This window comes from Rhagoletis pomonella, unplaced genomic scaffold, assembly GCF_013731165.1.
Source record: "Rhagoletis pomonella isolate Grant_MI unplaced genomic scaffold, Rhpom_1.0 Rhpom_scaffold_00011, whole genome shotgun sequence".
NCBI lineage: Eukaryota > Metazoa > Arthropoda > Insecta > Diptera > Tephritidae > Rhagoletis > Rhagoletis pomonella.
Genome location: NW_023458565.1, coordinates 16,623,399 through 16,636,603, shown reverse-complemented (window position 1 = coordinate 16,636,603; position 13,205 = coordinate 16,623,399). Strand labels below are relative to the sequence as shown.

Sequence of the window (13,205 nt, the reverse complement as noted above, 5' to 3'; positions counted from 1 at the left end):
ATTCTAAATACTTAATGTCCCTGCGTTCTCGTCTACGATGTCCTATTTGCTTAAAATATTCCCTTCGTTTTTTTTCCCTAATCTCTTTGCCCCTAATTTGCATACAACTACACTGCCGTGCATACGAAAATCTTAAAATTTACTTAGCGGTCGAGTGAGGGTTGAAAGTGCATGTGCAGATCATTTTTTATGTCCTGTAAGTTGACATCATAAAGGACATCGTCTTATCGTTGGTGCCGTTCTTCGAGTTGACAGCCTCCGTCGCAAAAGTGACAATGTTGGGTTAATTCTAGCAGTTTTTTTTTCTGAACAGCACACATTTGCATAATAGACTGTGTGTGTGGCAGGACGATGCGTGTATGTACATATGTATGGCCGAAAGGATCACTAAGACTAGCGGTAAGCGCGGTTATGGGAACAAAGATCGCATTCAACTGTGAATAAAGGTGGCAGAATCAATATTTTTAGTAATTAATTATCAAATGTGATTGATGAAGAAGAAAAATAATGGGAATGAATGCATGTAAATGAGGTGCAGTTTGTATGTACATAGATAAATGCGATGCTATGTTAGCTATGTAAAAATTGTGCCTTTAGGAACTAAGTATGTATGGACATGTTATATACTAGGTAAATATTTAGGTGACATGACATACATATGTACGTATGTATGTGTTATATAGACGTTAATGTAGTAAATTCGATAAATAATTAAGAGAAATGGTTCTGAGTAAGAAATAGAGTAAAATAAGAAAAATCCCGAAATGTGATGAAAAAATGGCAAAGCCTCCGAAAAAATCCCGGAAATTCATTTCATTTCATTCTTCATTTAATCCGGAAAAAAATTGCCCAAAAAACGAAAGGTGCCGAAAACAATCCCGAAAAGCACGGCGAAAATCCCTATTGGTGCCGGAAAATTACGCAACTTCGATAACGATAAATATATCGATGATAAAAATGTATCGATATTTATGTTGATTAGTAAATCGATAACAATATTAATTATCTACAATATTGATTTCATAGATTGATACATCGATAATTCTAAAAGTACGGTTTTCACCATACACATATATCGATAATAATGTTTACAGATACATACATCTATATCCTAAATATGACTACATAACGATAACTCAAATGATAAATAGCTCGGTAACTATAATCTATCGTTAATGCATAATATCGATAGCAGTACATGAAAAGAAATATTTATGGTTTGTGCTTCGAGGACTAGTTTAGTCACGGTGAGATAGTCTTTCAAAAAACGTCAATGGAGATGATCCTCGACCTCCAGCCACTTCATATTACCTTAGAGCAGACAGCCAAGCACACTCTCCTGAATTTTGCAAAAGATGGCTTCGGTAGAGGTAAAGTCTTTTCGTACACAAAGACGGAATAAACAAGGCAGTCGTTTTCGAGGGGAGCTTCATAAAAGATCTCTACAGAAAAGCAGCCAGGAACAGCTCTCTTTTGACGGGACATGTACAGGCAGGCACTATGCAGTGGTACAAAGATAGCTCGAAAACGCCAGAAAGCGTTTATGGCCCATGTACAAAATTATCTGTGCCCATGTTAAAGTACCCGAGCATTTTTCAAGCGCAGGTCTTCGCAATCAATCTGTGTGCAGAGATTAACTTACGTAGAAACGATCGTAATGAGAGCATATCGTCGTTAAAAGTACAAAACCGCGTATGCTTATCCATTCGTCCTGAAATATACTAGCCATAGGTGCGATTGCTTTATAAAAAAGAGAACCATTTTGAAATATGAGTGTTTTTACTCCCTAGAAAATAATTTATGCAACCTCACATACGGGGTTTTGAATTATCTAGATATGCGGTTTTGTACTTTAAACGACGATATATATCCTTAGCGACAGTCAGGCGGCACTCAAGGCAATCCTGTTCTTTGAAGTCCTTGAGTATATTGAGACTCTAAATACCTCTTTAGCTACTTTGGGTATCAGGTCACAGGCGAGTGTAGGGAAATGAGACAGTGGACAGATTAGTTAGGAGAGTAGTAACCTCAACTTTCACAGGTCCCGAACCATACCTTGCAGTAGGTCCCAACACGATTAGGAAAGAGCTCAGAAAAGATACAATAAGAATGAGCTAACAGAATTGGCGAATAACTATTGGACTCTGCCAAGCCAAAATATAATAGGGGCGATACAACCAGAAGACCAGAAGGATTCTCATTGACCTGGCTTATAATAGAAACTCAAAACATGATTCCATAGGCTCGCAAAATATTTGTCTAAGCCCTGCCTAGTCTATTCGCATGGTCTATTAGCTGCTGCTATCAAGCTGAATGATGTTTTGACATAACCGGATTAAAGGGAGAGGGCTGTTAACTGCAAGAGTTTAAGGCAGCAAATGAAGAGGTGGTTGGTGTTGTACTAGTATATAAATTCCCTAAAGGTGGAGAATGTTGCAGTAGTGACAGCTTTTGGCTAGATATGGATCTGTGTGGTTACAGTTAGTAAAGCCGACTTTGGTGGTTATGGGGTGGCTTTAGAAGCGGGACATGTATTGGTTATGTTTTGATCGAGTGTATATAGCTGTATGGACAGTATACTACAGTATCCACACTAATGCGGCACAGATCTATCGGGATCTCGATGCAGCTAAAGTTTTTCATCTGCAATGGATGGTAATTGTCACGCGGTATATATCACTTATTGCTTGTATATCTGGATATCGTCCATCAGTTCGAGATGCCTACTGACGTCCCTACAAGATGGATCTGCGTGTGTGTTTCGATGTTTCGTTTGGTAGTAGCCGAGCAGGAACTGATTGCTGAGCATAAAATTGTGTTACGCTGCTGTGCGGAGTACCGTGTTCAAATAAGTCTGAAGCTTCGTACACAAATTCAAACTAGTCTCCAGTGACCAAACTGGAACAGAGGAATTTAGAACTACTAGGTATTATTTCTTCTTCTTCTTCTTTTTTGGCGCTGTAACCGCCTAAGCGATTTTGGCCGAGTTCAGCAAAGCACGCCAGTCGTTTCTCCTCTGTGCCAACTGACGCCAATTGGAAACGCCAAGTGAAGCCAAGTCCTTCTCCACCTGAATTTTCCATCGCAGTGGGGGCCTCCCTCTTCTTCTGCTACCACCAGCGGGTTCCGAGTTGAATACTTTCAGAGCTGGAGCGTCGGTGTCCATTCGAACGACATGACCAAGCCAGCGGAGCCGCTGTATTTTAATTCGCTGCACTATGTCCATATCGTTGTAAAGCTCATACAGCTCATCGTTCCATCGTCTGCGGTACTCGCCGTCGCCAACGCGTAAAGGCCCGTACATCTTCCGCAAAATCTTTCTCTCAAACACTCCAAGAGCCGCCTCATCGGATGTTGTCATTGTCCATGCTTCTGCGCCATATACCAGCAGGGGCATGATGAGTGACTTATAGAGCGTGGTTTTCGTACGTCGGGATAGGACTTTACTCCTGAATTGCCTACTCAGTCCAAAGTAGCACTTGTTGGCAAGAGTGATTCTACTTTGGATTTCAATGCTGACATTTATTGGATTAACGAGAACATAATAATAAAAATAATATTTTGTGGGTTTCATAAAAGAACTCTGCTGTTAAAATGTGGAATATTGCGGATCACATTTTCTTTGGCACTTAGCGTCTCTTTGAAATCGGTAATCGTTGAAATTGAGGGCAAATTGTGTGATACTGTGTTCTAACCCTGCACTTTGGTTCCGTGGACACTCGTTTTAGCTCACAAATCTCCAAGATACTAAACAGAAGGTAGAGCATTTAGGACAAAAATCCAGTGGTTCGTTACCAGAGGAATACTCCGTCAACATCAAGCACAAGTAGTCGCTTTTATTGTGTTGCGTTGTTTAAGTTGGTTCCCATATGCCTCCATAGCATAAGGTTACGCTCTTTCATCGCTATCATTTAGCTTTGGTAGAGGAGATGATCTTCGCAAAATGGAGATTTCTCGACTGCGTGCCACTAGTTTCTGTCGACCACACTATCGCTGCGTAATTTACCACCAACCGGGCTATCACAATGTATCTTACAAGCAGGGTCTCTATCAGCTCCTAAGGAGCTGCCGGATTTTGATCAAAACACTTTTCCTAATCCTATTATTTAATATCTATCGAACATGACTTCCTCAAACGTGGTATAGTTTTCTGTCGCTATTTTTGCGCTCGATATACATACATACATACACGTCGAGTTCTGGCCTAATCTCCTTAGCCTATGTGGTGAAGAGTGTGACGGTGGATTTCGTAGCAGAAATGCTTAGATTTATGGCTCTGAGGCATCGGAAAGATCGGAGAAATTTAGTAATTTGAAAAAACAAAAGAAATTCATTATTTTAAACTTGAATTTCGAATTCCCTCCACTTCCGTTAATTTTCGGAAACCTTGCATTTCTTAACTCACCACGAGTCCGAAAAAATGCATTTTTATAGTTTGGCAGCACTGAAAAAATCCAGCTGATAACGTAATTGACGGCAGCCAAAATATACAAAATAAAAACAACAAATAGACACGTAAGTAAAAAGAGCGTCTACTTTATTTTCATCACGAAAACACCAAAATATTAGTAATAAAAAGCAATTTAACCATAGAAGTTGAATTACAGTTGACGTGAGTGGTTGTGAATTATTAAAAGACAGAAAACATAAAAATTGCGCTTACGAAATTCCTCATTTAATTAGCATGTAAAGTGGAACACACAAACAAAAACAATACGCCTCTGTGCAAACGATTGCTACACCTGAACTTTCACTGCAATTTGTTTTACCAAAGGTCGTGTGGAGAAAGGGGATTTTTCATAGAGAACTACCGTGCGTCATTTGGTTTTTAATAATAATCTTAAATAAAACAAAGAACATACAATATAAGCCAATAAAGAGAAGAAACAGTCACCTGCAAAGGTGCAATACAAAAAGTACAATGTCTACTCAGCGACTTCTACGCCAGAGTGCGTGGTACTTGATGCTGACGTTGTGCGTCATATTGTGGGCACGTCATTGTAGCGGCTACTTTGCCGCCCACGATGAATTGGATCAGAACAAAAGTTGTTTCTGCGAGGTAATTACCTACCACATACAAACGAATTATGTATTTCATCATTACAATTTTCTAACTTTCCCTCATTCACCTGCAGCTTAAGGGTTCCATAAATGATTGCAGTTGCGCCGTGGACACCGTGGACCATTTCAATAACATCAAAATATATCCGCGTCTCAAGTCGCTGCTCGTAAAAAACTTCTTTCGCTTTTATAAAGTGAATTTGAAAAATTCATGTCCTTTCTGGGTGGATAACAGCAAATGTGCGATGCGTTTTTGCCAGGTGCAAAATTGTGATGAGAAGCACATTCCCAAAGGTCTAATCGAGGAAAGCGAAAATAAGGAACCAGCAGCATTTAAGGTAGACAAATAAAGTTGAAGGTTGGAATTTAGCTGGTGATGTTAGCGACACGACAGCCCGCACTTTTGCTAATGCCAACTACAAAAGTTATAAGCCAACTCAGCATTATAGTTAGGCTTATCGCCTATAGGCTTTCTTAAATACGTGTGCACATACATACATATGTATACTTTTCATTTTTCTATAGCTTGCCACGTTAAAGCATTAAGTTCGTTAGCAAAAGTAGTTAATTAAGCATATTTATAGGAACATACAGACGTACCTATTAATGTGGCATACGGTTGCTGATAGGCATTATCACTTGTGTCACTGGCTAGCATGTACATATGTGCATATATTTGGTTGATTACCCGTTTTGAGGGGCGGAAACCATTTATAAATTAAGTTCTTTATTCTTCAAAGCTGCCAGATTTGTCGCTATCAACATCAATAGAAAGGTACATATCGCACGTTTAATAATATACAGAAGTATTTCATAAAATTTAAATTTTGTGGGAACACGCATTCAAAGTTTGATCAATTCATATAGTTGGTATACAAAAAGACAGTTGAAAAGACCCATATCTTCGCCATTTTTGAGAAGTTTACATGTTCTACTTATCAAGCTTATTAACTGTATGTTGAAATCTCCAAAAACGTAAATTTTGAGTTACATCTCTATATTATCAAACGTGCGATATATTGCTGAACAATTTATAACACGCACATTTTATTTTTCAGTACACCAAAGAAGCCCAATCATCAGAATGCTCGGAGGCCGAGGACTACAATCGTGTTTTAAGCTACTTGGATACAAGCCTCAGCGATCAGGCGTATCGCGAATTTGAACGTTGGGCTAGACACGATGAAGCCGAAGAAGATTTCTGTATTTTAGAAGATCAACACAAGGGAGCTCAATATGTAGACTTACTTATAAATCCTGAGCGTTACACCGGCTATAGGGGAGAATCGGCGCATCGCATTTGGCGTAGCATTTATATGGAAAATTGCTTTGGCCGCAAAAATGAAACCAAAACGCTTTCCGATTTCATACCACATCTGGATTTGGATAAAGTATGTTTGGAGCAACGTGCCTTCTATCGTATCATATCCGGGCTGCACAGTAGCATTAATATACATTTATGTGCCAAATATTTACTCTCCGAATCAAAAGACTTTCTCGATCCTCAGGGGGTTTGGGGCCCAAATATTGAGGAATTCAAACGACGTTTCAGTCCGGAAACAACAAAGAACGAAGGACCACATTGGTTGAGAAATCTTTATTTCATTTATTTGGTAGAATTGCGCGCTTTGGCCAAAGCGGCGCCATATTTGCGACGAGAAGAATACTACACAGGCATTGCGGAGGAAGATGAGGAAGTGAAGTTGGCTATAAATGATCTCTTGTCGGTTGTGGAATCTTTTTCATCGCATTTCAATGAAAATGTGCTATTTTCGAATGGTGTAGCATCACTAAAATTCAAAAATGAGTACAAAGAGAAATTTCGAAATATATCTAGAATAATGGATTGCGTGGGTTGTGATAAGTGCCGACTTTGGGGAAAATTACAGGTAAATGCAAGCTAATATGTCCAACTTAATATAATTGTATTGAAATCTATTGTGTATTTCAAAGACACAAGGACTTGGTACAGCTTTAAAAATTCTCTACTCTGAGAAATTGAATGTAGCGACAGAGAATGGTCTGTGGGAACGGCCACATTTAGAGGCTAATCCACTCTTTAAGCTATCGCGTACAGAAATTGTGGCGCTCTTCAATGCATTTGGGAGGTGAGTAAAATTTTTGATGAGTAACCTAAATAAATATTAATCATAATTATGCCTCAACAGACTTTCAACAAGCATTTATGAGGTGGAAAACTTCCGAAAATTGCTGCGGTAATAGACGCCCGCATAGAATGCTTGCTTGCCGCTGCTACTGGTTTTTGTTAGACAATGCAGCAGACTGTAGTGATAGATAACTTTGTTGTAATTATAGTATTTATTTAGCTGGTATTTAGTAGCCTACATATATAGAGGCGCTTACAAATATTTCGTTAACAAAGCCTACGAAAGGTTCCTTCTCTTACCTCAAACAATCTGACATATTATTAGTGAGTTCGAGAGTTTTTGAAACAACTTAAACCTGTCCCTTTTTTTATTAACCTTAAGCAAATTTATTTATTATGAAATTGTTATTTTTTTGATTTGTTACTTAACTACTACTTCCTGTGTAATATTGCAATCATATTATCATATATTATGATCTAGCGAAATTGCTCGAGGCATCGGATTTTGGGCGTTGAAGGAGCATAAAAAGTTCTTTAAAGTGCAAGAGAGAGTAAAAAAACAATCATTCAATGTGGAAAATAGCTTTATGTATAATCTAAAGATTTTAAAATATTTATTGTGTAATATGTAAGTGCTCAAATTATTTATGTATGTAATTTTTGCATATAACAGGGATGGGCGTTCAAAGGCATTTTAAACAAAAATACATAGGTATTTGTAACTTTTAGTGATATGGTTTTTATAGTACGAGTATGTAATACGAAAAAAAATTTGTGAAAATATAAGTAGCACTACGTTGAAGTACATGGTAATGCAATTCTCTTTGCTCTCTAAAATATAAATATGCTACATATTTAATTTAAATTTTGTTAATGTTTTAACCAATTACATAACTTATTGAATGGTAGTAATATAAGTACGTTTGGTATTTTATATTTTTTAGCAATTACAAATATTTTATTTTCTTTATATTTTATTTTCTTTATATTTTATTTCCAAACTCATTACTTTACGATCAATTTTTTAAAGAACGGAAAGTGTGAATGAAAAAAAGCGTTTGTTCTGTATGACTATTGCAATTATTCATGATAAAAACATTGAATTATTTTTATCATGCAATTAACTACGCATATTAAGTTCGTTGTTGTTGTTGTTGTAGCGGCTACTAAGCGCCGTTCGGGGCGGTTCATCCATCAACGTTGTCGTCAATTTCAGCTAGGGGGAGGCCCAGGAAGTGTGCGACTTCCACAGGGGCTGTCCATAGGGACAGGGGCGTTAGCTGAGTGGGGTTCTCAGGGCATGTGAAGAGGTGCCGGGAGTCATGTGGCGACTCTCCATATGCCGGGCATTGGTTGGGCACATCCTCGTTGATTCTACTCAAGTAGGAGTTGAGCCTGCTGCAATAGCCAGAGCGAAGTTGGGCTATTGTAGTGCGGGTCTCCCGAGGCAGACAAAGTTCTGGGGGGCTACTCTGTAATGCGATGTGAAAGAGAAATGCGATGCGATAGGCAATCAACCCTGTGTATTACTGACGATGTGTCGGCGCGAATGCGAATCACTTGTTTTCGCATCGCATTACAAAGTAGCCCCCTTGTCCCGTCCACGTCCGGTGGTTGTGTGCCTAGAACGGCATTCACAGGGCGGGAGTCTACATAACTTGAGACTGATTCCCTGTGAATGCCGCTCAGGCCTGTCGGTAGGTTGACGGGTCCAGAGGTTGTTTGATGAGTCTCTGGACTTCGTCCGTCAGTTCGTAAAGATGCCTCCTGACGTGCCGTGGTGAGGGCTCTTCCGCGAGCAGCTGTCCGCTGGGATGGCCACGTCTGTGGCTCCCAGCAAGGAACTGCTTGCAGAGCATTATGTTATGCTCCTTTACTAGGAGCATCTGGGCCTCGTCATGTAGGTGGTGTTGGGTCATCCTGTCGCAGTTCGTAATGCCGTGTTTTGGCAGCTCTGTAGCTTCATCCACTGCGTCGTGCTAGTCCCCGGCGACCATACGGGCGCTGCATAGTTTAGAACCGGCCGGACAATTGCCTTGTATGTTGCCAACAACGTTTCTTTATCTTTGCCCCAAGTGCTGCCGGCCAGCGACTTGAGTACATTGTTGCGGCTCTGTACTTTGTTGACAATTGCGGTTGTATGCGCCGAGAAGGAGGGCAGACTGTCGAAGGAAACTCCGAGGATTTTCGGGTTATTTACCGTCGGTATTGTTACGCCATCGACGTGAATACCCAGTTGCAGTCTGACCTCCTTCGTCCAGGTGGTGAAAAGAGTTGCCGAGGATTTCGCAGGGGATAGGGCAAGGCTCCTTGCAGGGAAGAAGCGAGAAAGTTCGGCGAGGTAACCGTTTACTTTCGAGCACAAGTCATCAATTCCATTCCCAGACGCCATGATCGAACAATCGTCAGCATAGGAGACTATATTAACACCCTCTGGTGGCTGAGGAAGCTTTGAGATGTAATAATTAAACAGTAGCGGGGACAGGACACCACCCTGTGGTACCCCCTGTTTAATTTTACTTGCTTGGTTTGCTAGTTTTGTCTCTGAAAATTACTGACGAGTGTCGACCACTCAGGTAATTCGCCGACCACCGTTTGAGTCCCTGTGTTGAATGACTGACAGTGTCGAACGCCTTGGACAGGTCCAACGCTACTAGAATAGTTCTCTCACAGGGGCGGTTTCGGTTTAGGCCACGAGTTATCTGAGTGTTTATGGCGTTAAGTGCTGTTGTTGTGCTATGCACTTTACGGAACCCATGTTGATGCTTCGCTGGGGTCAAGTGGTTCGTAAAGTACGGGAGCAGCAGGGCCTCGAGTGTCTTCGCTACCGGGGAAAGGAGAGTTATCGGGCGATAAGACTCCTTTGTTGGCTGGTTTCTCCGGTTTGAGCAGTGGGACCACTCTCCCCATTTTCCAGATGTCTGGAATGACGAGAGTGGCCATGGACAGGTTGAGGACCTCCGTTAGGTACGCTACTCCCGCAGGACCCAAATTTTTCAGCATCAACATGCATATTCCGTCGGGTCCAATGGCTTTGGAGGCTTTCGCCTTCCCGATGGCTACCCTTACCACACCGCTGGCGAAAACAAGAGGCGCACTGGGTTTTGGCATTTTGTGCAGCCTTCTGGTCACTCGACGTTTGGCTTTATCCACCGGAGGATGCAGAATGAACTGCCGGCTAAAATAGCTCGCGCATCTCTCCGGGTCCGACGAAGCGTGGTCACCAAAGTCTATCTCGACTCTGTCGTCACGCTTCGTCGGGTTGGACAACGACCTCACGGTTGACAGAAGCTTGCTCACACCAGAAGCGAAGTTGCAGGTCTTCAAATGCTCTTCCCATTTCTTCCGCTTATGTGCGTTCTCAAGTTGCCGAAGCTCCGAATTGAGATCCCTAATAAGGGGATTTCCGGGATCGGCCTGACGAAGGTTGTCGCGCTCATCAGCTAGAACAGCCGCTTCGGCAGGAAAGTTCGGACGTGGATCCTTAATACATCCTGCTGGGATGAAGCGAGCTGCAGCAGCGGTGACAACCCTGCGGAACTTACGTTCACCTACATGAACGTCGGTTGGTATGGGTAGTGCAGTGAAGGTGCCTTCAGTAACATCCGTGAAGCCTTTCCAGTTTGCTTTGGAAAAGTTGACATAAGTCCGGTGATCCACGGAAGCAAAGTCGGCAGGTTTATCAATCGAGATGACTATGGGCAGATGGTCTGATGCTAGGGTCAGCATAGGTCGCCATGATACGCTGTTTATCAGACCAGCGCTGACAATTGTTAGATCTGGCGAGCTGCAGCAGCTGCCCATAATCCTGGCGGGTGCGTCGTCGTTCATTTTGTAGAATGTCGAATCGTCTATCTGCTCAGCCAGATGTATTCCCCTACGATCATTTGACTGGCTTGAGTGCCAAAGATCGTGGCGCGTTAAAGTCACGAACTACCATACGGTTTTCACCTCTGAGTAGCGCCCCTATTTCGGGGTGATATCCTGCCAGCTAGTGACTGGGGGTATGTATACGTTAAAGATTTCGAGCTCAATATCGCCTGACCGGATAGCAATACCCTGACATTCTAGGATGGTATCCCTGCGGTCGATTTCTGCTTCAATAAGACGATACTGCACGGTGTGGTGCGTGATGAACGCTAAACCTCCACCATTATCTCGCTCGCGATCTCGACGGTGCACGTTGTATCCGGCGCAATTCAACAGGGTTGAATTCCCGTGCAACTTCGTCTCTTGGACTGCAGCTATTAATATTTTATGCCTTCCCATAAAGACAGTTATCTCCTCGATCTTGCTCTGGAGTCCGTTACAGTTCAATTGTAGCACCTTTGTGTGCCTTGAGAGACCGATTATGATGTGTGGTGTTAAAGAGTTCTGTTGCCTGCCGGCCCCCTGCTGTACGTGCTGCAAAAGGGGGTGCTGCCTTGTGGTGGTAGTTGGCGGCGTCGCGGGGAAGGGATGCGACGGGGCAGAACAGCAGGGGCCCACATAGTCACTCGTCCAATCTCGCGTGTTGCGAAGTCCTGAGCACGCCCTAAAGTGGCACCAGCCGAGGCAAGAGTTGCACTTGACTGCCCTTGGTCGGGTAAAACCCGAGTCATCCCGGTACGTAGAACCGGCTGTCGTAGGCATGTATTAATGTAGGAATGCACCTTGCTCGTAGAACCGACCGCAACCAGTTCATCTCAGTCACCATCTAGATATGCTCTCTCCTGCCGTAACTGAGACGTTGCGAGTGTTGCATTGAATGGGTGACCGACAGTCGCCATTACATTATACTCAATTTTCTGGACATCAGACTTCCAAACTTCAAAGAATTAAAAAACGGGTCCAACAAAGTGGTATATCCTATGCCCACTTTTGTTTAATTTTTATTTGTCTAAACTTCTCCAACCAACCTTCAGAAGGGTTTTTCCTTCTTTCTTTGAGTATTATAACAAATACTGCAGAAGTGTAATGTATATGAAGGTAGATGAGAAATATCGGTTTAATAATATTGGAGATCGTTTCCGTGGAGCAAGTTCTTATTGCCCCTATCGTCGTTCGAGGCTAAGTGTGTTGGGAATCCCTTAGCAGTCCGTTCGTCTCTCGAGAACCATGAGGTTGCCATAGTAACTCCACTCCGCTATCAAATCGATTTAACAATTTATCACAAGACGCTAAGGAGAAGCAATTGCTTTGAGGCAAACATCACCACCAGTCGAAGGCAATATTTTAACAAAAGAAGTTGTAAGAAAATTGTTTTCCGGTGTTGATAAATTTTTGTTATAAAATTAAACTTTGAAATATTTGTCCTTTATAAATACATACATATGTAGATATTTTTACAATTCAACAGTTTTCGTATACAAAACGCATTTAGTTCCCCTTCCGCAACATAAATAATTATTAATAAACTCTACGGAAAAAAGCGAAAAATCTCAATTCCACCTACAATTCAAGCCAAAATGGTACTCTTGCATGTCAAGCGCGGCGACGAGAATCTATTCATTTACGAGACCAGCGTCGATGAAGGCACCACTCAAGTTATACGCGAAATTACCGCTATTTATAACGGTCGCCTAAAGGTTTATCGCATTTGCTCGGAAATTGAGGAGCTTATCGAACATGGCACCATGCTGCCGCCGGAAATGGTTGGCCTAACCGATGAGCAAGTACAAGAATTAAAATTGAGAGACATTTGGACTGAGAAGTGTATACCAGCAGGTGGTTTCATTGTCAATAAAGATCCACTTGGACGTCGTAATGGACATCAGCCGCAAGAAAGAATGCGTGAGATGTTGAAGCAGGCAATGGAAGATGCTAAGAAAATAATCGATAAGGTATGTACATAAACACACACACATACATACGTATGCGATTTGTAGCAATGAGTATGAATGCTAAAAATATCATTGATTTTAAATTTGACCAACAATCAAATGGCCTAGAAACTAGTGGCAGCGCGCCAACCGTTGAATTTGAAAAATATTGGTGAGGCTTTGAATTTGTTGCGCGGTGCCGTTACGATTGTCTATCCCATGCAATTGCCACCACA

General features: G+C 41.8%; 2 protein-coding genes across 3 annotated transcripts in view; both read left to right on the top strand.

Moving 5' to 3' along the window:
- Window positions 1-4,507: 4,507 nt before the first annotated feature.
- On the top strand, window positions 4,508-8,148 carry LOC118746718 (ero1-like protein). Of its 2 annotated transcripts, XM_036480609.1 has the most exons (6): window positions 4,508-4,612; window positions 4,684-5,059; window positions 5,136-5,399; window positions 6,120-6,950; window positions 7,015-7,169; window positions 7,230-8,148. In XM_036480609.1, exons 2-6 carry the CDS (start codon window positions 4,922-4,924, stop codon window positions 7,279-7,281), a joined length of 1,440 nt encoding a protein of 479 aa, XP_036336502.1. In that variant the 5' UTR covers window positions 4,508-4,612; window positions 4,684-4,921; the 3' UTR covers window positions 7,282-8,148. The 2 variants fall into 2 exon arrangements, with proteins under 2 accessions (XP_036336502.1, XP_036336501.1); XM_036480608.1 differs by having other exon boundaries at window positions 4,508-5,059.
- A 4,372-nt stretch (window positions 8,149-12,520) lies between these two features.
- Window positions 12,521-13,205, top strand: part of LOC118746717 (cilia- and flagella-associated protein 298) — a gene marked incomplete in the record, with an annotated part of 91,998 nt that continues 91,313 nt past the window's right edge. The window contains 2 exon segments of the mRNA XM_036480606.1: window positions 12,521-12,990; window positions 13,099-13,205. Coding sequence (XP_036336499.1) covers window positions 12,616-12,990; window positions 13,099-13,205 — 482 coding nt within the window.